We start from the raw sequence: 27,639 nt of genomic DNA, 5'->3' as shown, positions 1-27,639 counted from the left end.
TTATTGATTTATAGACAAATCAATAGACAAACTATTGTGACAAATCAGTGGATTTGAATGCTCTGTTTCTTAAGATAGTTTATGGGTAAATAGGAACTAAACAGCCTTATATTGGAAGAAAAGAATTATGGGAACTCTGTCAGTTTAATTCCAGGTAAGTGTTATTTTTGTTACTTTTATATCTTATACTTGAGGTTTCGCATGAGTCTGCAAGTGATTCCAGCAGTTGGAAATAGGCTGTTTGGTTCCGCTCGTATCGCAGTCATGCTTGGGTCCTCGGCACGAGCGCTGTGCCAGACACTTCGATGCTGCAGACTTGTTTGAGTCGTGATTCCTTCTTCCCTGTAGTGAGTGAGAAGGGGGACCTTAGTAACTGTCCGTTATCCTCAAGGCCTGGGACAGTAGCTCACATGTTATTGGTACTTGATAAAAATAAACCTCAATTTTGCCAACACTGAGAAAAGCATCCAGTTCACAGCAAGCACCGACATATGTTATCCAGAGGCTGCCACAAACCTAATGTTTCCAAAGGCAAAGGGAGCAAATCATCCGTGGCTAGAAGTTCAGTCCCGGTTCGCAGTGGAAGCTGGGCTGGAAAGGTTTTTGGGTTCAACGATGGCTGAAGTGGAGAGCAGAAGAAGGAAAGACTGGTCCAGAAGGCAGACTTAGGAAGGAATGAGGCTAAAAGGATTGTTTTCTGGCATTTTGAAATTTTCTAAATGTAAACATTCGATATGCAAATAAACTCTGCTTCATGTAAAAAAAAAAAACCTTAATTGATGATTTTGCCTTTCACCTAAGTTTCTTTTTCAGTTTTCTGAAAGAACATGCATACGTTTATTAGGTTAAAAATACACACGTACCTAGCACTGTGGATCCAAAAGGAGTGGTGGGAGGGAGATGGGGTATGTCGCTGTGGGATGTGTGGATGCAGATGTTCACAGTGCACACGTCTTTCCCATTTGGAGAAATCTTTCCTTAAGGTGTAGTCTTGTCCCCGCTTCCCCCACTGTGCCTGCCCTCCCTTTATAACCCACTGTGAGAATTGCATCTGTGGTCAGCCACTGCTGCTAATGCTGGTGGTGGGACTGGGAAGAGGTGAGAACTATGGCTTTGACCAGTCTACCCTTGGAACTTAGAGAAGCTTTTCTGTTTTAGACGCAATGTGATTAGATGATTTTGTTTGTTTCTTTCTTCCTTTTCTAAGTTTATTTTTTTTTAGTAATCTCTATACCTGACATGAGGCTCGAACTTTTGGCCCCAAGATCAAGAGTCCCATGCTCTTCCGACTGAGCCAGCCAGGCACCCCGTAGATGATTCAGTTTCTTGAGAGTAGAGCATAAGTGTGACTTGCCTTGGAATTGCCTACTTCTTTCACTTAACAGATGGCTATAAATGCGAATTAACTTGAAAATTTAATTGTTTTTTTATATAGTCTTTGTGCCATTTAAAATTAATGTGTTTATTCTGGAGATGATAAAGTTAATCATTAAGATGAGATACCTTTATGGAAAAGGTGAAATGGGTAATCAAATACTGAATTAACCTGTTTGAGTTCCTTAAGTCATCTTTTATTGTCATGATTCTCAACTTGGTGAAATTTATGAACCTCTTTTAAAGAAAACTAAATGTAGTGAACTCCCAGACTATATCAAAAACTCCAGCTTGAAAAACACAAGCTAAACAAGGCTTAACTACTTAAACCTTCTTTCAGTTATCATGATATGGTGACATTTGATCTTTCTTTGCTGATAAATTAATTTTAACATAGGAACAGAGGAGGGTACTGAAATTGCGTGGCATAATTTGGTGGCAAGGTAGTCTTCCGGATGATCCAGGATTTATTTACAGTGATGTTTTTAGACCCAGCTAGCATTGAAATAAAGATAAAAATTTGAAAACTTGGAACCCTTAGGCTACATCTTTGTACCCCTCTCTGTACAGTCACCACTGGAAATATACTTGGAAAACACTTGCAATCACAGTGTACAAAGGGCTCATGCCAAAGCCAAAGTGATAAGGGATGGGCAGGTAGTGGGACTTCAGCTGGTTTTGGAGAAAGTGGTAACTACCTACCTTTCCCTTTCAGCTCCCTTATAAAAGATGCTTCTCCTGTTCCTCTGATTGATGTTACAAACCTTCCAACTCCTCGAAAATTCCTTGATACCTCTCAGTTTTCTACTCCTGGAAGCTCAAGTGGTAAGTATTTAATTCTTTAGCCACTCACCTTCTTTTCATAATGTTGTAGTTCCTCAGCAAAGACCTGGGGAAATCTGGGGGGTCAGGGCTGGGAGGTCCTGAGGTTAGTGCCTTGGAGCCTCTGATGAGCTCTGTGCCACCCTCAGAGGGAGTAAGATAGAAGATGACTGGTTGGGCCTGTTGCATTATCAGCTTTTAAACTGGCAGCTGAATCTGGCCTGCCTCCTGAATCCAGATGTAGTTACGCTTTATTTGATCAGAACTGTTGGTTTTTCTGAAGTTGAATTTGAATGCTTTTTGATGCAGAGAGTCTCCCCCCCCCCCCCCCCCGCACCCCCCCCCGGTCCTCCCCCCCCCCCCCCCCCAATAACCTCTCTTGTTTCTGTAGCTGCGGTACATGTTACATGCTCTGTCTGGTGCTTGAGAGCTTCTGAGTGTGTGCTCTAGATCCTGTGTCCTCTACACGGATACCTTGTATCTTCCAGCGCCTTCCCCACTTACACATGTGCCCGCATGTGGGTGTGCGCATGCACACATACAATGTACTTTGAGGTTATATCCACAAACTAGCCATGTTTCTTCTTGGGCTACATACTGTTCTGTTGAATAAGAGCCATTTTGGCCTATATTTAAAGTTGGAGAGGGAGGGTATGCTTTGAATCTGAACGCAGATTTAGGGGATTTCTTCAGGAATGGCTCAGACTGGCTGTCAGAGGGTTCAGCTGAACTTGGCTCAGATTGTCTCTGGGCCTCTGCAAAGAGCCTTCAACTTTTGCAGCGCTGGGTTGAGGAGAAGGCGATGGGATGTTTTTCCTGAGAGGTCCCATAGGTGCCTTTGTGTCACAGCTAAAGTCCTCAGTACCTTTTAAGGAATGAGTAATGTTGATTATCGTTGGCTTCGCAGGTATAAATTAGTTCTTACAGTTCTTTTCTAGTTCTATAGTCCTGTAGAGCTTGAAATAATGAAAAAGTGGAAAGGTAGAAAAATAATTTGGAGCCAATCAATACATTTTGTGTACCTAGTTGAAAGTGTTTCTTTTGAGAGCCTCACTATATATTGTTGCTGCTGAGGCATATTTAATTATTTTATAATATCATTTAATTAAGTTTAAGGGTTACTTAGGCTTGGAATCTTGAGGTTTATTGCTTTTACTATAGGAAAAGTGTAGAAATTATTTTGTAATAGATTTTATTGTTAGTCTATTTAATGATTCAAAAAACCCCACAAAAACAAAATACTCAGAACACTTATGTTTATTAGGACACTTTACAAGGTTTGTACTCAAGCCTCTTCCTGGAGCTAAAAAGTTTGCTTTCTCCTTCTTGCTGACGTAGTGTTGTGATTCTTTGAGTTTTGACACTTCTTCGAGCTGTTGTAGAGTGTGGAAGTATGAAACACCATTTATATTTATACTTTGTAATTCACCTCTTCCTCCAGGAGAAATTATCAATTGTTATATCTTCGTGATTTTATAGCATGAGCCATCATTGCTTACCTTCGTTATAGCAATTTAAGTAAATGTTGCCGAGTCAATGGCCAAGTGAAATAAAAATTTTAATTGTTTATGAAGAAATGATAGGGCAGGCGTTTTGCAAATGAAAAGCACTGTGTAAATGCCAAGTAAGTTGAAAAAATGCCAATTATGGCAAATTTCAGTAGAAACTAATTTTGCTACATCTATTATTTTTAATAAGACAACTTACTCTTTGATGGGCACTTCTGTCAGGCCCTGTAGTTAGCATTTCTCACTTCGTGGAGTTCACGGTGACACTTTGCCTTCGGCAGTCTGTTCCTTCATTATTGGGGATGACTCTTGAAGAGCCGTGTGATAGTTGAGTAGAGGTGGGACCATCGTGGGGACTGCTTGTACATAAGCTACAAACCTTTCTTTTTAGAAGGGCTTATTTCTTTGACTGTTTAAGGCTGTTGATCTCGTGATTTTTCTGTGGGTGACCGAAAGAGATGGTTGAAATATTACCGATTGAAATGCAGTAGGTAAGGTGTGTTTTGTGCCTACCATATGTAAAACAGTATTTTAAGTGCTTCGCATGAATTAGCTCAGTCCTTTAACAATCTTTGTAGGTAGGTACTATTCTAATAGCTCCATTTTACAGATGAGAAAGCCGGGGCCTAGGGGGGTTAATAATTGGTTTAAGTTGACACAGCTGACAAGGAGTAGAGCTGTCATTTCAAGTAAGGAGCTGGGTTCCAGAATGCACTCTTCTAACCAGTTTTTTTTTTTTTTCCTGCAAAAAAGCTAGATATGCTCTGGGTTATTAGTTTTCTCTTGTTGCCACAACAAATTGTGACAATGTAAATTTATCATCTTACAGTTTTGTAGGGTAGAAGTCCAGTATGGGTCTGATTGGGCTAAAATCAAGGTGTTGGCATGGCCGTGTTCCTTCTGGAGGCTCTACAGGAGAGTTCATTTCCTTGCCTTTCACAGCTCCTAGGGGCTGCTACTTTTCCAGATTGTTGCCCTCTTCCTCTGTCTTCAAAACCAGCGACAGTGTGTCACATCCTTCCGGTCACATCTCTCTGACCCACCCTTCTGCCGCCTCCTTCCTCTTTTAAGGACTCATGTGATTAGATTGATTCCACCTGGGTAATTCAGGATACTCTGCCAGTTTAAGGTTCTTAACCTTATCACATCTGTGAAGTCTCCTTTGACATGTGACATATTCACAGAGTCTGGGGATTAGAACATGGATATCTTTTGGGGACCGTCATTCTGCTTACCATATTCTGCAGTGCCTATTTTCTGACTTGAGTTATCTTGAGGAGCCAATATATAAAATTTTGACTTTCTTGAAATTATGTGTGAAGTCTTTTTAAATCATTGCAGTTCCAGTCTTAAGAACTATATTAATCTGGGTCACATTATTAAAGGGGGTTGTGTAAATGAGGAAGATGTAAATTATGTAGAGAACTGCATAAAATGTCACTAAGTACGTATAAAAGTGAGGCTGATGAAATACTCTATAAATAAAGGGCAGATATTTTCTTATTCTTAATGAACAGTAAGTCCTAAGAGTGTTTTTGTGAAGTGCCCTGCAAGTCAGCCTTGAAAGTAATAGTCATTTTCAGCAGGAATTTAACATAGGCTTTTAAAACTCCCCTCTCATCTTGTGAAATAGTAGGATGGAGGGTGTAATCCATTAGAAGTGACATTTTTATAGAGAAAGTTCAAATAGGGAATCCCCAGATAGAACAGATCTCTCATTAGGGTGCCATAAATTTAGGTTGGAGGTGATTCCTGAGGACGTTCAGATTATTATTAATTAAATAAGCATTTTGATTGTTTGCAAATGAGTCATTTTTCAAATGTCTTCTTTACAGGTAGAGGTGTGAGTGACTTTTCTGTGAGATTTTCTATTCTAGTTTACATGTTATGGTTTGCAAGACATGTTCCATCATTCAACTGATGGCAGCAGTCCTATGAGGTAGTTATGGCAGGTACTATTGTCATTATCATGATGATTATTTTTATATCTATCCCATTTCAGTCTGTTAAATACTTAAGTTATAAAAGTACAGAACTATAGATGTGTATGCACCATCCAATTAAAAAATATTTAATTACAAAATTTAAAATCAAGGCACAGGTTGGCAGAAGCAAGAAACCCATTAAGAGAAAAATGATTAGCATCCATTTAGCTTTCCTACACATTAGTGAGGAAAAGAAATGGCATCTTAAAGAACTGGACAAATGATGGGCAGTTTACAGAAGAGTCCATATACGTGGCAAGACTGGCATTTATCCAACAGAGGTTAAGTATCCAGAATATATAAAGAACCCCTGTAAATCAATAAAACAAGTTAATAAGCAAAAATATGCAAATGTAAACTACTAAAAAATAGGCATAAACATGAATAGGCAGTTTGTGTAGTAAATATACGAAATATTGCTTATATACTCTAGTTAATCAGGTATTATTTTTAAAACTCACTTTATAAATATATTCCATCCACAGAGGTTGAGTGATCAGTCCAGGTCCACCAGATGGTGATTGCTGGAAGGTAGCCTCATGCTGTTCCCACTCTAAATAAGTAAGAGATGTATTTTGCCAGCCTTTCTCCTATTTCTCATCAGTCATAGTATTTTGTAATGTACAGGAAACTAATGTCTAATTTAGATGTAGTAATTCAACTATAACTTAGGTAAAAGGATGGGAGAAGTGTGGAGAAAAGCCAATAATTGTAGTAAAATGTTGGTTTAAGCTTTTGGATTCCCAGTATGTCCTTTCATTTGGCAAGCTGCCTTTGGAACGTTTTGACTGAGCAATTACTCCTGGGGTACACAAGCATTTCATTTGTGGCTTCTGTATTCATTTTATGCATGCTCCTGCTGGGATTGCTGTGAATATAACTATAATGAAACTGGACTTCTTACTTCCTTTCTTTTTGGTACCAGCATAGGTTAAGCAATAAAACCTAAAGAGAGCACAAATTAAATGATTTTTTTTTCTTTTGCTGCTGTTTTCTCATGTGCATTTTATTTCATAAAGTCTTGTTCTGGGACTTGATACTTTTCTTAAAAATTTAGGATTTGATATTTAAATTCTCTCTACATGGAGTGGGAGCTATGAATCCTAACATAAAAGGAGATGAAATTTTTCTTCTTGCAACTCACATGTCTAGAATAGTGAAAGTTCTCCAAAACAAGGTGATGCCTTTTGAGGTACTTCTGTCCTGAGGTTGGGGCCTCCCTTGGCATTTTAAATCACTTGTTCCGAAAAGTATCCTTCTTTTGCTGTTAAGTATCTTGGTTGATTTCTATGATTAATCATAAGTAGAGCTGAGGACTGTATACAGGGGAGTCAAAATGGAATTAATGGTTCAGATGTTTATAAATGTAAAAATAAAGCAAGGCCAGAGTTTGTTAGTTAAAATACATTTATTAAATATGAATATTATATTCATATATTGGAGATGAGTATAACCATCATTATGTACTTTAATATTAATAAATCTTAATATTTTTCCATATTTGATTCAGATTCTTTAAAAAAAATTTACGGGTACAATTGAAGCCCCCTATGAATGCATGAATTCTTCCTTTCCTCTCTCTTCTACCCTATTGATAACTATTTTGAAATTGTTCCATATCTTTTTCCTGTGTGTTTTCATACTTTTACTGTGTCTATGTATGTATATATGTTGTGTATTTGTAAATATAGAAACAATACATATAATTTACATATTTATATATGCATATATTTGTATGTAAATGTTATAATATTGTGTATGTTTGTTTATTATATACAAAGCATGTTATTTTGAGTATTTTAGGGCATAAGTAAATTGTATAGCTTAATTTACCTATTTACTTGATTTTAATGATATAATTTCATTGACTTATAATTGTATAGTATGATACGTATCATTCTACTACTTGGGTTTTGAACTCAACATGGTATTTTTTGGATTTTCTTATGTTACAATGTAGCTCTAGTTTATTAGTTTTAACTACTGTATAGTATTTTATTATATAATCACAATTTATCCATTCTTCTATAGATAGACAAGTTATAAGTTTGCAGTTTTTCATTATTAGGAACCTTATAGCAGTGAGTATTTTTGTATGTATTTCTGTAGGACAGTTTCCCAGACATTGATCTCTTGGGAATGGGTTGTAGATATATCTGAAATACTCAACCCTTCAGCCTTTGTGGTAGCCAGTTGGGTCTTGGGGCAGTCGGAATCTCTAGGCAAGTTCTCTTAGCTACATGCAGCCACCTCCATTTATCCTCGTTGTGCTGGGTAAGTACTATTATTTTCTCTATGTGCCATGATGCCTCCAAAGTGAGGAAGCCCTATTCTTAGGGTGCCATGTGTGTTATATATGTATAGGAATGTTGCGCATTTTAAACTTCACTTGCCAAGTAGCTTTTTATTTATTTATTTTTATTTCTTTATTATTTTTTTAAGTGAGAAAGCCCAGGGTGGGGACGTGCAGAGGGAGAGAGAGAGAGAGAGTCTTAAGTGGAGTCCAGTGCAGGGTTTGATCTTATGACCCTGAGATCATGACCTGATACATGATCAGTGTGAATGTCCCATGGGTACTTGAGTAAAAGGTACATTCTTAGTTATCAGGTGTAGAGTTGATATATATCCATAAGATCTGCTGTATTTATTGTTTAGGTCTTTGATCTCCTTCTTTTTTTTTTTTTTTGTTTTGTGTGATGTATTCAAGTTTTCTATTAGTGGGCTTTCCTGTGTCTCTACCTCCCTTGTAGTTTTTGTTTCAAAATGGTGGCTGCTGTTTAATTTGGTATATAAATATTTGTAAGTGTTGTAGCCTTATTGCAAATTGTGGTGTGTGGTATTAAAAGATGCCCTTCGTCATCATGGTTAATGCTTTTTGATTGGCATCTTCATTCTATATTTCTAGCCTTTCTAAATTACTGGTTTTGAGATCTGTGTATAGCATATTGTTGGGCCTTGCTTTGTGACGCAAATTGAAAATCCTATTCTTATAATAGGTGAGTATGATCCATTGATGTATATTGATAAGACTAATGTTTTGTCTTAGCTCTGTCATAGTATTTTATAAATAATTTGCTGTGTTTCTTTTTCTCTGAGATACTAATTCTTTGCTGCTTAATTTAAACAATTTTTTTTGTTGTTGTTTAAGAGGTGTTTTTTTCCCCTAGCAATTGTCTTTTTAATGTATTTAAAAACTTAGAAAAATGCTCTTAGTCCCTTTTTAATGCTTTAATCTTTCACTCTCACATTTCTGTTTTTGTGGATATCCTTTAATCCCCATCTTTTGCCTAAGTAACAACATGACTTCATTTTCCTTTCTTTTCTGCCAGTTTTTAGTTGTGTTTTTTACTTTTTATTTTTTATAATGTTCTTGTGTTAGCTGTCTTCCATCCACACCTGCCACTTGTGATTTTGTCTTAAATCTACACTTAAATTTTTTAAATGCTCATCATCAATATTTTTTGCTGAAGTTTTTCCACTCATCTCTTGGCTTATCAAAAGGTTCCTTAAGAAAGGGCTCATGGGTGCAGAATTCCTTTAATAGGTGCTTTTTTTCTCTTTTTTCTTTTCTTTTCCTATAGTCTTGGTACTTAAAGGACAGTTTAGATGGGTATAAATTCCTTAGTTTACAATTTTTACTTCCTGATTTTCTTTTTTTTTTATAAAATGCTATTTCATTATTGTCTTCCTTTGTGTGTTTTATGAAAATTCTTTTACTTTTTTAATTAAAAATTTTATTGACATTCAAGTTGGTTAACTTATAGTTTATTATTAGGTTCTTGGTGGAATTTAGTGATTCATCAATTGCATATAATACCCAATGCTCATTACAAGTGTCCTCCTTAATGCCCATCACCCATTTAGCCCATCCCCCACCCACCTCCCCTCCAGCAACCCTCACTTTGTTCCCTATAGTTAAGATTCTCTTGGGGCGCCTGAGTGGCTCAGTTCCTTAAGTGTCTGCCTTTGGCTCAAGTCATAATCCTGGGGTCCTGGGATCGAGCTCTATTATCGGGCTCCCTGCTCAGTGGAGAGCCTGCTTCTTCCTCTCTTTCTGCCACTCCACCTGCTTGTGCCTGCTTGCTCTCTCTCAAATGAGTAAATAAAATCTTAAAAAAAAAAAAAAAGTCTCTTATGGTTTGCCTCTCTCTCTGATTTCGCCTTATTTTATTTTTCCTTCCTTTCTCCTATGTTCATCTGTTTTGTTTCTTAAATCCCACATATGAGTGAAATCATATGGTATTTGTCTTTTTCTGACTTATTTTGCTTAGCATAATACCCTCTAGTTCCATCCATGTCATTGCAAATGGCACGATTTCATTCTTTTTGATGGCAGAGTAATATTCCATTCTGTATATATATCACATCTTCTTATCCATTCATCTCTTGATGGACATCTGGGCTCTTTCCATTTTTTGGCAGTTGTGGATATCTCTGTTCTAAACATTGGGGTTCATGTGTCCCTTTGAATCACTATTCTTTTATCCTTTGGATAAATACCTAGTAGTGCGATTGCTGGGTCATGGGTATTTCTATTTTTAACTTTTGAGGAATCTCCATGCTGTTTTCCAGAGTGGCTGCATCAGTTTGCCTTGTTTGCCCTTGTAAATTGTGATCCTGTAGACCTTGATGACTTTTTAACTTAGAAACTTAACAGTTGTAGTAGGAAATGCCCTGGAGCTTGTTTGTTTTTTGGATGGCTAATTTTCCCAGATACCCAATGGGCTCTTTCATTTTGTAGATTCAAGACTTTTTTTCTTTATAATTTTAAGTAATGTATTGTTTGTTTTTCTTCTTATATGTGACCTTTTTCTTTGCCTGTCTTCCGTTTCTACTACTTTCTCTTTGGTCTTTGTACTTCTTACTTTATATCCCTTTTATTCTCTATTTTGGTTCCCTGAATTTCCTTAATACCCTTTACTCATTTGAGTCTGTTTTCTCTTGGGTATTTTATAATTTATTCTTCCTGTCTGAAATGATAGCCGTTTTTTCCATGATCTCTTCTCAGTTTAGTCCATTTTCTTCTCACCTTTCTTTTATTTGTCCATGTCTGTTCTTAGTTTTGGGATTCTGACTCAAGGTGACTTTGTATCCCCAAGTTCTTGTTTGAATATATTTCTTCCATTTGGAGTGTTGTCAGCTAATTTTCTTGTGCTTCATGGTAGTTTTGTTGCAGGGAATTTTCCTCTGTTAATGTGTGTTGGATTTTTTGACACTCCCCCCCCCCCCCCCCCCCCAATATACCTTCATACGAATTTGTTCATGTTTTTCTGTTTTCTTTTTATGGGTTTGGGGTGTTTTATAGAATTCCTAGCTCATTGGCTCCCTCTTCTGTCAGCATAGCAAAATCCAAATACTTGAGTGGATTATTGTTTTGACGGTAGGAGAAAGTTGTTCTCAGAATTTTGACTCTGTTGTGGGATTCTGAATTTTCCCTTTATGCTTCTTTCTCCCTTCACTATCCAGTAGCCAAAGGGCATTTCTCTCTTCCTTTTGTCTTATTTCTCCCAAAGAAGCTGGAGGTCTCAAATACTGCTCCTGCAAATTGTCTGCTTTTAAACTCTCTTCCCTCTAGTCCATGCTCTCATCTCTTGGATACTTTTTGAGTATTTTGAAACTTAGGGTGGACATAGTCTTTTTTAGAAGATAGTTGTAGATCAGTCTTAGGATCATCACTAACCCCCTTGTCTCTTCATAATTCTTCAACAGCCTGCTTTTGCTTGCAACAAAGCCTTGTGGCAGAGCAGGGGTCAGGCAGGAGCCTGGGAGATCCATTGCTGGGATTGGGTGGTTTTTTTTTTCTTACTTTTATTGACAGTTGTTGTGAATTTTGGGCTATTTCTGTCTTCCGGGTTATCCTGAGGGTATGATTTGTATGAGTTTTGTTTGTTCTTCTGGTTTTTCTAGTTTGTTTTTGGAGGAAATAAGGAGAAATGGGGACCTAAGTAACTACCGTTGTCTCTAGCAATCCAGGAGTTCCTAAAGCTAGAAGTTTTAAAAGTACATTTGTTTACTTTCTTGGGGGTTTCTTTTTGTGTTTTGATGTCTTATTACCTCATTTAATATACACAGTTGTGTAGATAATATTTTATTTCCATTTTACAGATGGAAAAATTGAGGCCCAGCAAGATTTAATGACTTGAGAGAGATTTACCCAGTTAGCATGTGGTGGAGTTGGTAATCAGATCTCAAGTCCTATGATGCCCAGCTCTTGCTCTTTTTTTCTTTTTTTTCTTGCTCTTTTAACTACATCGTGCTATCTCTTTAGGCGCTTGAACTTACAAAGCCTAACACGTATTATTGAATATTAATATAAACTATCAATTTGTTCATCTGTTCCTTGTGTCTTCTCTTATCCTGTTGCCCTCTTAAAATTGTTAGTAGCCACTTCTCCACTGGTGGCTACTTCTTGACTTTCAAAGATGCATCCTCCTTGCTCTAAAAGAGATAATGTACGTACGTTAAGTGCTGTTTCAAGGGAAACTGAACAGGTGTCATTTTTGTTTTTATAGTCTACCCTGTTTTTTTGTTTTAATAGTCTACCCTCCACTCTACCTTTCCCTGAAACATACCATCATTTCCCCCTTAGCCCACTTTCACTTATGGGCGGACCAGCGCACATTCATTGTGCTTTCAATGTCCACCTCCGAGTTGTAACTATTCCTGTGCTGAGACTGTAAAAACCCCTAGCTTCATGTAAATGAGAGCCCCTAGTAGCAGAGTTGGCAATAGCTTTTGGCAGCCTCCTTTCAGGAGTAGGGTGTTATATTGTCTGTAGTTTCCTTTAAAGTAATTTAATCTGCACCTTAGGGGTGCTTAGTTAACATTTTTGAAGTACCTTAATCAGGAATCCACACTTCAGGGGTAGTTAGTTAACATTTGAAAGACCCTAATCAAGATTCTATACTCCAGGGGCAACCAGTGCATCAGAGACTGCTCTCTCAATCTGTACCAGTGGTTGCATTAATTAGAATAAAAGATGTTAGAGGTAATTTTTCATTGGTAAAACGAATGGTATTTAAGATAAATAGTTGACCAGGTATCTCCACTGAGACATGAATGGAAGATAAGGATTTGATGAGGCCAGAAGCATACGTAGGTCTAGAGCTTGATTTGGTCCTGTGCTTGTAGCCCTTGGTGGGGGATTTGTCAGCTCATCTGGCCAGTGGTTGCATGTGAAGTCTCTGTAACACCCCATGGGCTAGACCTTGCCCGCCTTGGCCTGCTTCTCCACACACAGGTCGTTGGACACATCCTCTGGCTCCACTCCTTTTTTTCTATTTCTTGTCCACAGAGGTGTTACTCTCAATTTTGAACCAGACTGTTTCTTCATAACTTCTTAGTTTCTATTTTGTGTATAACTGTGTTTTGGGATTGGCTACCTCAACTATGAATTTATAGTGCCATTTTGACCAGAATTATTGTTAAGTGGTCACTTTCTTATTTTCTATTTGAGAGTATTGTCACTCTTCTGAGGCCAGATTCCCGTCTGTGGGGGCAGCATTGTAGGTATGTAATTCTCTTGGTACTTTATTGGGTTAATTAGGCCTGGTGATTTTTTTTGAAGTCTCCTTTTATATTGAATACTGTTCAATAGTGACACAGTTCTCCTGTTATATAGACATATTGTTCTTGAATACAACATGTAAATGAAGTTATGTATGCAGGTCGAAATCAGATATATCATATTTACATACTTTAGTTACCGTGCATAGTATAAAGCATGACATTTACCAGGAGTTTCTATGGTAAATGCTACCGTTATCTCTTACAATTTAACATGCATAAATGTTAAGTTAAATAATGAAGCTTATTCATTACAAAGTTAAAGTGTATCACCAGGGTTCTTGTGCAGATTTGATGACGTGTGTATATAGCCATGGTGTGTGTTACTAATATTTTCTTACCAAACGTACCAAGAAAAGAAAGCAGTTATAGACTGGTCTACGTTGCTTCCTGTACTCACTGGGAAACAAAAGGTAGTTTTCTTTTATAGAACACTTACCTGCTTAAATGGGTTTTTCGCTTTATCTGTTATTTTTTTTAAATGGGCTATCTATAATCTAGGTGCACATAATTAGCTATAGGCCATGGAGCCAGAGATGTATAGATTTACTCTAAGTTGATATAATCATGGAATTGTGGAGCTTGAAGGGACTGGAGATACCATCTAGTTAATCATTTCATGAGTCCCAAAGTGTCTTAGTTAAACCTTCACGAATCTATGCTTAGCCTCAAACCATAGACACGATTTATATCCATTTAGGCATGTATACCTACACATCCGTATCTTCCTCCTTCCTTCCCTGTCTATGCATGTAATAAGGAACAATTGGGGCCAATAGGATCTTAGTAGTAATAATGGGGAAGAACATGAAAATCTTAATATTTAGCACTGTCCTGCCAGTGAGGGTCTTCAAAACCAGGTTCAAGAAATCCTCACTTGATAAGTATCTTCAGAGCAAAAAGATAAGGGAGAACTGGGTGAGAGAGTACAGTATTTCTAATTATAAAGTGTTCTAAAACCTGCGCGGTAAGTACTATATCATTATAGATACAAGGGAATGATTTGGTGTTTAGTTGTTTGGAAGTATGTACATTTTGTTCTAATTGTGGTGTGAGGCCCTTACTGAATTTCAGCTACATTATTTTTGTACAAGACTTTTTCCATAAAGCACCAATAGTTCTATCTGACCTTACAGGTTTTTGAAATTATTGGACTAGTCTTCATGGTTGATTATATTATCCTTTTAAATTGCCTTTTAATTTTCAGCTGATGTAAGTGAAATAGATAATATAAATTAATTAATATTGGATCTGTTCAGTGTTTATGCTCTAGGAGATTTCAGGCGACAAACAGAAAGATAAGGTTCTAAACAAATGTGCCATGTGGGGCTGTGGCATTTTATTATTCATACCTTGCTTATTTGTTATTTTTTAATAGGCTCTCTATCATATTAGTGCCCATATAAGTAGCTATACGCCACACCGTCTAGGGGCTCATGGATTTCACTATGTTTATCTCCTCACCAATCACTCTCGCGGTAGATGCTTGCGACACACAGGTGGCCCTTTGCTTGTGTCTGTTTGTGACTCACATGTGCTCTTTTGTGAAGATCATTTTCTCTCAGCGAAATTTCTATTACTTTTTTCCCTGCCTGAAGCTCTGCTTATAGTTGTGCTTCATTGCTCCCCCCCCCCCCCAACCCCCTAACATGCTGAATTTAGATGGCTCGTTGGCTGCTAAGTATTTCTCTCTTCTTGTTGCTGGGATTTGGGATTTGTTTTGCGGGATGGAGGAATTCTATGGCCTGAGGGGTCTAGTTCTTAATAAAATAAAACCAGTAACTAAAATGTCTATTCTTGGAATGTCACATTTGGAAATATCAGTGCCTTTTGTTTTTGATTTTTTTTTATTATTTTAACATTTTTTATTATGATAAAATATACATAATGAAAAATTTACCATCTTAACCATTTTAATTGTACAATTCAGTGGCATGGTTTTTTTTTTTTTTTTTTGGCCATCAAAGTTGTCATCTTCAGAGGCTTAAACCACCTTGGTTCTACTCTCACTTTACTAGTATTAAACTTTTTTAAATGGAATACCACGTCATCAAATGTCTTCCATGTTGCAAAGAAGATCCTAGGAATTTCGTCATTCTTCTGGCTTTTACTCACTTTTGCTTTATTCTATCTTACGCCAACCATTTTTAAAATGAGATAGTTATTTTTGGGTATTTTGGGGCACGTATTTGTGTGTATGTGCATTAGTTTGAAGGGAAGGCCTATGGTTTTCAGTAGATAACAGAGGTCTCAGATCCTCATCCCTGCCTTTCCCCAGCTCCTCAGTGGGAGATAAGAACCACTGTGCTAGGCTGTCTTCTTCCAAAATCAGGTGCTTGTGATGAAAGCTGTAGGCTATAGATGTACAGAGACTTCTGACATATAAAATTACTTCTCAGAAAACTAACATGGATTAGCAAGACCTATTTTCAGTAGTGTGTGTTATGGTAGACCTGTGTTTAAAGAAAAGTAGAAGGTGGTTCTTTTGTATTTATGAAAAGTCTTCATTATTCTTTTCCTCAGAGTCTTGTCTCACGTTGCACATACTGTTCTTCATTTTTCTTCATCGCTTGTCGTTTGTTTTAACTAATTTACCTTGTTTAACTTATCTCTTTTTATCAAGTTACTTATCTTTTCTAACTATTAAATAAGAGTTTTGTGACTGTGGTCTGGCTCTTTAGAATTCTCCTGCAGCACCCAAGTATGGCATTTTATCAACAGCGAATGCTTAATAAATGTCATGAACTGACTGGCTCATTGTAGAAGTGGCTGTCTGTGGAAAACTTTCTGTGATTTGCTTGTTTTTAATGGCTTCCACCTCTTATTTTAACTGATGGATATGATTTGAGGAATATAACTGTTACTTTGTGATTCTTAGTCACTATGTAAATATAATTTAATCAAATTTAATTGAAAAATCTTCTCTAATTCCTTTAAGGGAGTTATCAAAGCTATGATCTCATTTATTCAACCCATTCTGTTTTTGAATCTTGTAATGGAACCTTTTTCTTTTCTTTTTTTTTTTTTACAGTAAGGGAGATTAACCTGCAGGATATCAAGGAGGATTTGGAATCGGATCCAGAGGAGAACAGCACCCTTTTTATGGGCATCCTCATCAAGGGACTGGCCAAACTGAAGAAGATTCCAGAGACCGTTAAGGCGATCAAAGAACGCTTGGAGCAGGAGCTACAGCAAATTGTGAAGAGGTCTACAACCCAGGTGGCAGACAGTGGCTATCAGAGGGGAGAGAACCTCACTGTGGAGAACCAACCAAGGTAAACGGGCATGCAGTTTGTTGTTTTGAGAATTCTACGTTTTCTAGGATGGGGGATAGGTGAACAACTTCTGTTGATGTTATTTCTTGAACTTGGGCTACTAGAGCCCATATGAACTCAGATTGCTGAAAATAGCTGAATAGGCATAATGCAGCTGGTTTTTGATATAGTTGAGAAGTTTTCAAGCATATTGTTCATACTCAAATGAAAAAAAATGTAGTTATTGAATATTAAGTACTAAGCATATTCAAGGCATTTATGTATAGTATCTCATTTAATTCTCACCACCACTTTATGAGCTACTTACTAGAATCTACATTTTACAATTAGGGAAACTGGGGCTCAGAAACTAGTAATTAGTTCAAGGTCACAGAAAAAGTGGCTGGCCTTGGAGTTGAATGCATCTCTATGGTCTTTCCTCTGTCCTATGCTTTCTTCTTTAATGTGTGGTGATATTTGCCAATAAGGCAAATAGGTTTCAGGAATTCCTGTATCTATTTAAAATAGCTAATAGGATTTGGATTTCATAATTCTTGTTTTATAAGGGGAAACTGAAATTGTACTACAGTCCTGACTCTGTCTTGACTCATACACTGAGAGATCATGTCTGCCAAACCAGAGTTCCGGGCATAATAGACTAATATCACTTGACCATGGGATAAGATACTTGAAATTGAGGCTTTTCTAGAAAATCCAAGATATACTCTACACAGGTCTCTGTTCTCTCCCCACCCCCTTCTCTGCTGTTCCGCCCCCCCCCCAACCCTCCATGTTTACCAGGGATTTGTCACAGTGGGGTGTGGGGAAAGAAACCAGTGGAAACTGCAATTTCATGTGAGAACAGAGGGCAAAGTGGAGCAGATCTTCTCAGTTGCTCAAATAATCTAAGTTCCTGGGAGATGCCAGACAGTGTGTAGAAGGGATCATAATATTGTGGACCTGTTGTTAAGGGAATTCTACTGTTTGTACGTAGGACTTAAAAGTTGTTTTTTTTTTTTTTTTTAAAGCAAATAAATTTAAGGAGAAAGAATAGCTTACTTAGAATTCCTCAGACTTTATATACTTTGGAAAAATTAATGTGTTCTATTTGTATTTTCTATATTCTTTGATATATCTAAATAACATTGATTTTGATTATACTTTAAAACTCTTCAAAAATTAATTCCCTTGAAAACTTCATTCAAAAGTGCAGTTGGTATGGGGCACCTGAGTGGCTCAGTCGGTTGAGTGTCTGGCTCTTGGTTTTGACTCAGGTCGTGATTTCATGGGTGATGGAATCGAGACCTGTGTCGGCCTCTGCACTCAACGGGGAGTCTGCCTGAAGGGTCTCTTCCTCTGCCCTTCCCCTCACTCTCTCTAGGTCTCTCTCTTTCTCTCAAACAAATAGTGTTTAAAAAAAAATGCAGCTGGTGAAGAAACCATCTTCCACCCATTTCCTGCCATAGATCATTTCAAAGCACATGTTTTGATGGGTTTTGGAGTCAGGCAGACCTGATTTTGAATGCCAGCTCTATAATCTGAAGAAAATAATCCTATCTTAGAGGATTGCTTGCACTAGGTGAGGTCATGATTAGAGTTTAGTAGAGTAGCGCCAGTAAGAACTATTACATGCCTACGTATATATGAACACACGTGTTTGTTTATTCTTGCTTCCTTCCTGAACTTCCATGTTCTTTGATCACTCACATTGTGATCCAGAGAGGCTGGGGAATGGTTCTAAATTGAACTTTGCTTTTCTTCTTTCTTTGCCTGGTGCCTGGATTTCCGTGAAGACCTTTTGCCTCCTTAGTAATGAACACTCCAGAATTCTGGCTTGCTATTTGCCCTGTGCTGCAAGTCCCTAGATGAATACACTGAACTTTCATAGGGAAATAACGTGACTATAGTGTATATTGGAAATAAAACTAAAGGGCACGGATCAATAACTTTTCTGCAAATCTCATTACAGTACCCTTAAAAGCAATGTGTCTTTCATAGGATTTTGACTCCTTCCTCTTCTGTTCCCTAAGCCCCTTCCAGAATTCACAACTGGAAATTACAGCTGTAGAAGCAGAAATTCAGCATACTGCCCCAGGAAATAATAAATGTTTCTCTGTGAGGAATGAGTTAGCAGAAGGGTTTTTCCCCCACTCTTTAAGTTTTTTTTGTTGTTGTCAGTATTTAGAGCTTTTGTAGGAAGGATATATTGGACACTGGCAAGTGAACATGCTGCTTCTCTTGGTTTCATGTGTATAACATGATCCCATTTTATAAAATGTACAAATCTGAAAAATTGGGCCCAAACTATTAACAGATAAAGTAGTCCAGAGAAAGCAAATATTTGGGGTGAACCACTCTTCTTGAAGATCAAAGATTAAAGTCTTGGGCTGGGATTCCAAATGACTGATAATTTTGAGCTAGTCTATGGTGGCACTGTGCTTTCAAATGCCTTAAAACTCACAAATTGATGACCTTGGAAATGTCATTCAAAAGTGATTGGCATTGTTGCTTCTAGAGGCTGAGGATTTTAGAAGGGATATTGTCAGATTATCCCTTGAAGCTTGCATGGTATTTTGTGTTCATCAAACTGTACTGGGATGTGTTAGTGGCATTTATTTTAGAAAGAAGTCAAGTCATAATACTTCATATTATTTACCACTCAAGGAATCTTATGCTGAAATACAAGAATCTGTTTTTCTTAAAGTTGTAGTGTAGGCAAAAAGAACCATAAATCCTTTTTTTCCCCAATATGCACATTCTTTCCCTCACCCCCCAGTGAAATAACCTCTTCTAAATCATTAGCATATAAATGCTACTCTGAGGCAAGATACCAGTACTGTAACTTTCCTTAAAAGTTTCATTGTTCAACATCATCTTATTAAATATATTCTGGTTGTGATGCATTGCAAGACTGTTTTCATTTGTCTTTATGTAAAGAGAATTAATGTGGTGTGCTATTTTGCTAGAAAAGAAGGAAGCAGGCTAGTAAATTGTCATGCTTCACTTCCTGCAGAGCCAGAATACTCCCACAGCCAGTTTTTAAAAATCACTTTGGTGACCCACTTATTTTGACATCACCCCCCCACTCCCCCGGCTCCCAACTATCTGTTGTCTATAGGAGAGATAGTCTTTCTTTTCATTTATAATCTATGAAGTGTCTATAAATCTCTGCTTACTATTAAAGAAAAATATTCAAATACTGTTGCCAGCTCAGGATAAACTTTAGAGCAACATGTGCTTTACTAATCTCCCAGAACCTCCTGCTACCCATAATTTCCTCAGGAAGACAGGCAGTGTTTTTCAGTTTCAGATGGCTCATGTGGTCCGCAGTCTGGGCAGCTCTTTACCAATTTCTTCATCTCCTGCTGCCTAATGACTGCTTCTTTCCCAAAATCTAGCTCATGAGCACTTCATAGCAATTTTTGTTCCAAGAAGCTGGAAGAAGTTCTTTAATAATTAACAAATAGGAAAAGCACGAGGAAGAGGTAAGAGAAATAAAATCCTCTCCAGGTGCAGTATCAAGAATATGGAGGAGAGAAAGACATGAGAAAATACAGTGATTGGCAGGTGGGAGGCACCTCTTCCATCTATTTGAAAATGGGCCCCTTTAAATGTAGAGGCAGCAAATCATTGCAAGGGGGAGGTGCTGGAGGGCTGCTCAGCTTTGGTAAAAATGCTGGTCTTGAAGAGGGCAGAAGGGATTGAATGAGTTGAAACCATGGCTGCTATGGAAACCCGTTTTCCTTTTGGAAAGAGATCATTTTGCCATGTTTCTTCATCTTGGTTAGGAATGACGGAAGATTAAGTGTCTGATCTAAAAGGCAGGGAACATTACATGTTCTGTGCCCACTGGGATATTAAAGATTTGTGGAAAACACAAGAAAGAAATATGCTTTAATGCCAAAAGTAGTTGTGTTTGGATAATGTAGGTTTTTCCTCCCTTTCTATTTTGTAACTGTTACTAAGTTCTAGTGAAAAATAAATTCATTATTTAAGAATTCAAATACCAAAGTTATTTTAATAGAAGAAATCATTGAAAATGAAAATGCCTAATGGGGGTAACAGTGTAGAAAAATGTAATTAATACCTGTTTGGAGACCAACAGGGTCTTGACCATTAGATTACTTTCTATGATATATGCGTGTGTTTGGTTATCTTCTAACTGCTCTTAGAATGGAAGCCTTGAAAGTGAATGAGTTTGCCTTGCTCAGCACCCTATCTCCAGAATGTAGCACAGGGCCCACCTGACCCAATATTTGTTGAGTGAAAGAATGAATTCCCAGATACGTTGAATATCTACCATGGACCAGACACTGGGCTGAAACGCCAAAGAAATAAGGCATAGTCCCTGTCCTTAGAGAGTTTAAAGTCCAGAGAGGAAGAAAGGCATTAATCAAAGAACTTTTCAATAAGTATATTAGTTTATTATGCTATTCTTTTTCCTTTTTAAAATTTGAAATTTTTAATAATACAGGGTTCAGATAATGTTTATTTCCTTTCAGTTAACTATCTACTTTTCTGGTATGGTTTTTTTTTTTTTTATTGATTTGTAGGAACTCTTTATCTATTAAGAAAATTAGTTCTTTGGGATTTATTTTATAATTTCCCCTCACTTTTTCTCTTTTGACTTTGTTTATGGTCTACGGTCATACCACCCTGAACGCGCTCGATCTCATCTGATCCTAGAAGCTAGTAAGCAGGGTTGGGCTTGGTTAGTACTTGGATGGGAGACTTTGTTAAGATGTCTGGCCATGTAGGCATTATTATTATATATTACAGTTTTTGTTTTTATGAGGCTGTATTATCAAGCTTTCTTTCATAGCTTCTGAGTTTTGTGTCAAACTTAGGTCTTCCTTACTCTTAGACTATAAATAAAATTTCTCAACTTTTTTCTTGTATTTATATAGTCCCATTTTTAATATTTATGTCTTTGATACATCTGGAATCTGAAGGAGTGGCCACACCACTTTTAAACAGATGTAACACTTACTGAACTGTATTATAATGGGCTGTATGCCCCTTTCATTTCTGCCTCCTATGTATCTGCCATGTAATTGATTGTCAGTGTTAGCTGAATGCTTGCTGAATAATTCTAACACTGAATCATTTACTTTATAGTCATGGGTTTTTTTTCAAGGTTGGTATTTGCCTCATTTCCTAAAACTTTTTTTTTGGCTGGTAGGTTTGTAGAAATGATTGAATTACTGCTTTAAAAGTCAAAAAAAAAAAAAAAAACTTTTAAGAATATTTTTGAAACTCTGAGTCCAGAACTTGGAATGAGGGCATACTGATATAATAGGGTATTCTTAGAAAGTGGTTCTGTCTATGAGGAAGTCTAAAGGCTCAGTCCCCAAGATTAGTTTTGTAGTACAAATGCAGTGTCTGTGAAAAGACAAATAAATGAAACACTTCTCATGTTTTTTTTTTAGACCTGTGGCTAGAGTCAGGCATATGAGTGTTTTTCAAATAAGTAGCATTTCCTTTCATTTTTTCCTTTTTCTATTAGTTACTCTTCTCCTAAGTCTCTGAAATGTAGGATTTTGTGGGATTGGTCATTTTATTGGACAGAAAAGTCATTTAAGAGCAGCTGTGAAGCAAGGTCAAGCATTTGTCCTTGTGGCTTCTTGTAGCCATTCCCAAGCACTGCGTGTGGCGCCTGGACATGCTTGGAATCAGGGAGGGCCTTGATGTAATTTAGATGAGTAGTTAATTCGAATCAAAGCAAGTGGGAAGCAAGTAAATTTAACTTCAGTGATTATGATATCACTTGATTAAATCTCTACTTTTGATTACACATATCAGTGAGAACATGCTTTAAATATACTCAACTGTTAAATACTGAAGGGTGTGAATAGGATGAACCAACGACATACAGAAGAAATTCCACTGTTCTTCAACTAGAACATATCCCCTGCAGCTTTATTGCAATATTTTTAGAACAAATGAAAGGAGTTAATTCTTTACATGTGGGACTTAATATACCAATTGTTAACTAAAACATAAAATTTATTACCATGGAAGGTAGTACTGGTTCCAAATCTATGTATGTTCTAGTAAGGCTTAATAAATAAATTGGTAATAGCTTCATAACATATCAGGTGAATTAGTAATGTTAATAATGTTCTTTACTCTTTTGTAAGCATGAAATTGGACAGCTGTCTTTGTGACTGTGTATTGTTCTTGAGTTATAGTCTTCAGAGAAAGGGTGTTTGGCTAAATGGGACAGGTCTTAATATTAGATTGCTTAAATCTTTATTTACATTTGTCAGGGTGAAAAAAAAAACAAAACCTGCTTTTGAATTCTCTTGTTTTGCATGCTATTGCAGGTTCGAGTTAGAGATCATACAAGTTAAAGGAATGGCAGATTAAAATCTATTTCATGATATATTGATAACAATTAGATGTGAGCCTTCATGCTACATCGGGGCCCCCTTCTCTATTTGGCAAATAGTGGTAGCTGCCTTAGGTCTTATTTTCTGTGCACTTGTTGGTGTTAGACGAAAGGTATTCCATATTCAAACTGACATTAGGTCTTCCATTGCAAAAACACAAAACACTTGTGTCAAGTGACAGTCTTCCCTTGCTGATGTTTAGGGTCATATCAGATGGGATTAAAGCATCGTCATGTGTCTCTTAGGCTGTATTTCGTACCTTAGGGCCTTGTCTAACTCCTGGCCCATTTCATTATTATGGTCTCTAATCAGACTGGACTATGAGTTTGCAAGAGGGGGTTTAACTGTGTTTTTGCAGCCTGATCTAGGGCTGGGCACGTATTAAATGCCCAAGAAGTTTAATGAATGAACAAGAAAAAGATGCTAAGAAGATAATTTTTTAATAAGAGGAAATGAATTTTTAAAAAAATGTCTGCACCGCTTACAGGAGTGGGGTCTAAAGATCAGCAGCACCAATGCCATTTGGAAGTTAGAAATGGAGGAGTGATTAAATTAGAATCTCTGGGTGCAGTGCCTGCAGGGGTCTATGCCTTAGGTAATTCTCATGCATGTCAAAGTTTGAGAACACTCTTTGTATCATCACAGACATTGCAGAGTTTTCTACTTTTGTAGTATTTATGCTTTGCAAAGCAGTCATCTGGTATCTCACCTGAGTGAGCCTCACTATTTGCCTCATCACACGTAGGGGCATTTATTCTTAATCCCAGATGTACTCAGGGAAATGTGAAAGCCGAAATAATTTGACAGTTCACAAAGCTTGGTGGTGGTGGAATTAAGAGTGGAAGTATTCTCTTTCCATCATATAAGTTTGCCTTCTGTCTTCTATAAAGATGACGCTCCTAATTCCTTTTCCTGGGCCTGATTTTGTTTCTCCACCAGAGAAAGGCAGTATTTGTACTGACGTATCCATTCTCCCACCCAAACCCCCCATTGTGATCAATGACAGGCCTCTCAGAGATGGCTGGACATGTTAAGAAGTGTGATCAGCGGGATGCCTGGGTGGCTCAGCCGGTTAAGCGTCTGCTTTCAGCTCAGGTCACGATCCCACGGTCCCGGGATCGAGTCCCGCATTGGGCTCCCTGCTCGGCGGAGAGCCTGCTTCTCCCTCTCCCTCTGCTGCTCCCCCTGCTTGTGCTCTCTCTCTTTCTTTCTCTCTGATAAATGAATAAATAAAATATTTAAAAAAAAAAAAAAAAGAAATGTGATCAGCAACCACAGAGTAAATGGATCTTAATTAGCTCACCTGAGAATTAAACTGATGACTTAGATACCCAAGCAGTTCCCCTAGGGACCTGGCACATTCTTGTACTAAAAATACACACCTAACATCTTTGGTTATCTCTGAGAAGGGGATTTATGGATAATTTTTCTCGTGTTCCACTAATGATGAAATATTATTTTGGAATGGGGGAGAGACGTTTTCCCCCTAGCTTCAGTGAGGTATAATTGACGTACAACATTGCATAAATTTAAGGGGTAGAACATGTTGATAGGACATCCTTATATATTTCAAAAATGATTACCGCCATAGCATTAGCTAACAACTGCATCACATCAATTAATTACCATTTCTTTTTTGTGGTGAGAACTTAAGATCTACTCTTAGCAACTTTCAAGTCTATAATATGATATTAACTATACTCACCATGCTATACATTGGCTACCCAGAACTTACTCATCTTACAGCTGCAAGTTTGTACCGTTTGACCAACTCCCCACTTTCTCCACCCCCAGCCCCTGGCAACCATCATTCTAGTCTGTTTCTTTGAGTTTGGCTTTTTTAGATTCCTTGTATGTGAGAACATACAGTATTTGCTGAACTTACTTCCCTCATCCTGATACCCTCAAGTTTCATCCATGTTGTCACAAATGACAGGATGTCCCTCTTTCTCATGGCTAAGTCATATTTCATTGTACGTACATATACATGTGTGTATGTATACGCATTCATATACACACACATGCATACCACATCTTCTTTATCCATTTTTTCATTGATGGACACTTAAGTTGTTTTCCCATTTTAGCTGTTGTGAGCAATGCTGCAACAAACATGAGAGCTCAGACGTCTTTTTGAGATCCTGTTTTCATTTCCTTTGGGATATATACCCAGATGTGGGATTGCTGGATCATATGGTAGTTGCATTTTTAATTTGTTGAGGAACCCCCATACTATTTTTCATAGGGGCTCCACCAGTTAACATTGCCAACCAACAGGGCACAAGGATTCCCTTTTCTCCTTGTCCTTGCCAGTATTTGTTTTTCTGTTGTTGTTTGATGATTGGCATTCTACCAGGTGTGAGGTGGTATCTCATTTTGGTTTTGATTTGCATTTCCCTGATGATGAGTGATGCTAAGCACCATTTTGTGTACCTTTTGGTTATTTGTGTATCTTCTTTGGAAAAATGTCTTATTTAGTTCTTTGCCTGTTTTTAAATTGGATTGTTTGTATGTGCCTTTTTGGTGTTGTTCCTGAGTTGTATGAATTCTTTATATAGTTTACATATTAATTCTTTATCAGATATATCGTTTGCAAATATATTTTTTAAAGATTTTATTCATTTGAGAGAGAACGAGAGCGTGCCCGCGTGCACGAGCGGGCAGAGGGGCAGAGGATGAAGCAGACTCCCTGCTGAGTGGAGGTTCCCAACTTGGGGCCCGAGCCCAGGACCACGAGATCATGATCTGAGCCGAAGGCAGACGCGTAGCTGACTGAGCCACCCAGGCGCCCCTATCATTTGCAAATATTTTGTTCTGTGGGTTGCTTCTCATTTTTTTGGTGGTTTCCTTTGCTGTGCTGAAGCTTTTTAATTTGATGTAGTCCCAATTGTTTGTTTTACTTTTTCTGTCTTTGCTTTTGGTGTCAAATCCAAAAAATCATTGCCAAGGCTGATGTCAAGGAGCTTACTTACATTTTCTTCTCAGAGTTTTGTGGTTTCAGGTCTACAGTCGAGTCTTTACCCCACTTAGAGTTGACTTTGGTGTATGGTGTGAGATCATGATCTAGCTTCACTCTTCTCCATGTGGCTTCCAGTATTCCCAGCACCTTCTATTGAGGAGGTTATCCTGGGAAAGGCTTTTCAAAGAATGATGCTAATACTTTAATTAAAAGGAAGAAGGCCTGGGTCTGTTTTCTTTTTTCTTTTTTTCCAAAGATTTTATTTATTTGACAGAGAGAGAGCGAGAGCAGGAACACAAGCAGGGGGAGTGGGAGAGGGAGAAGCAGGCTTCCTGCCGAGCAGGGAGCCCGATGTGAGACTTGATCCCGGGACCCTGGGATCATGACCTGAGCTGAAGGCAGACGCTTAATGACTGAGCCACCCAGGCGCCCCTGGGTCTGTTTTCTAATTTTAGTCGCTAGTTTGACATACGTTAGAATTAATTCACTGGGGTCATCTACAGGGGATTCAGGCACTGAGCATGAGAGGCTGACTTACAAGTGGGGAAGCGACACAGGACGAAAGCTCCCAGCGCCAGGGCCCACTACAGTGTGCTTTTTATTTTTGCTCTGTTTCTTTCTACGTTGCTAATAGTTTTTTCCTGTTCTTTTCATCGTGCAGATGGAGAATTAGTCAGCATTCCTCAAATAGTAACTTCTTTTTACATGAAGATTGTTATTAATAAGTGGCAAAACTTATCTCTACCTCTTTAAGAGTAGGTATTAGATAACCCTGAAGATTAAATGGGATCTCTGTCCTGTTTGAAATGGAAAATACTCGCTCAGCCAAGCTTATTAGGAAACCGTGTATGTGAGGTGGAGACATGTAAAACAAAGACCATCTTGATATGAAATAATTGATGATCAGTTTCCTTTAATTTTTCACATAAGACCCAAGCTCGGAGGTCAGTGTTTTCTTATCTCTTAGAGCATAGTGGTAGGGAAATAAATAGTCTGTGGTTTTTGCCTTTGTCTGTCAGTGGGAAAATGCAGAATCCTGATATTGAAGTCTCTGCTGAGCTGCAGATAGGAAGTAGTAGAACGGAACGGAACTGATTTTCTACCTCGTGTGTGTGTCTCTGCTTCGTGACCAAGTAAGGCAGCTCCTTGGCTGCAAACATGAGTTTTCCAGCCAAATGACTAATTCAAGGTTCCCTGGATGTTAAATTTAGATTCAGATAGTTGTATCTCACCTTAAATATTGAACGTTTTTCACAGGTTGATGATACAGCTTTATACCGTAGACACTCCTTGTCCCCTTGTAATGCTTCCTTAACATTTTCTTCTTACGTTTCTTGAGGACGAGACAGACAGGTGTAGCTGCAAGTGGGAAGTTAGTAGAGGATCTGGGAAATAAGTAACATTTTACTTATAAGAGGGCTGTTTCCAAAACCTGCCAGGTAATTGGATGTATGTTTAAAGAGCAAACACTTTCTTCAGCTTGACACTTCTGTGTTCTTGTTTTATTTACCAGGGGTAAAAACTAGTTTACGGTGAGAAGGTAGAGTCCGTATAGACAGTTCTATTGACACTTTTTCCAGCCTTGGTTTCCTTGGCATTGTATAGTACTGATATCTCTTTGGCCTCTTTTTTTCCTCCCTCCCTCCCTCCCTCCCTCCCTCCCTGCCTCCCTTCCTTCCTTCCTTCCTCTCTCTCTCTCTCTCCCCCCTCCCTCCTTTCCTTCCTTCCTTCCTTCCTTCCTTCCTTCCTTCCTTCCTTCCTTCCTTCCTTCCTTCCTTC

At 37.9% G+C, this 27,639-nt stretch overlaps 1 protein-coding gene across 4 annotated transcripts in view; it reads left to right on the top strand.

Moving 5' to 3' along the window:
- The window catches only part of EXOC4 (exocyst complex component 4), a 731,914-nt gene that overhangs the window by 56,169 nt on the left and 648,106 nt on the right, over positions 1-27,639 (top strand). For all 4 annotated transcript variants that reach the window (XM_032401540.1, XM_032401541.1, XM_032401542.1 and 1 more), the window contains exons 5-6: positions 2,090-2,199; positions 16,287-16,530. In XM_032401540.1, the coding sequence (XP_032257431.1) occupies positions 2,090-2,199; positions 16,287-16,530 (354 nt within the window). The remainder of the gene's footprint in view (positions 1-2,089; positions 2,200-16,286; positions 16,531-27,639) is intronic.

The sequence above is a fragment of the Phoca vitulina genome, unplaced genomic scaffold, assembly GCF_004348235.1.
Source record: "Phoca vitulina isolate PV1807 unplaced genomic scaffold, GSC_HSeal_1.0 scaffold4, whole genome shotgun sequence".
NCBI classification, from domain to species: domain Eukaryota; kingdom Metazoa; phylum Chordata; class Mammalia; order Carnivora; family Phocidae; genus Phoca; species Phoca vitulina.
The sequence above is the reverse complement of the archived record's forward strand: the minus strand, read 5'-3'. Positions and strand labels throughout refer to the sequence as shown.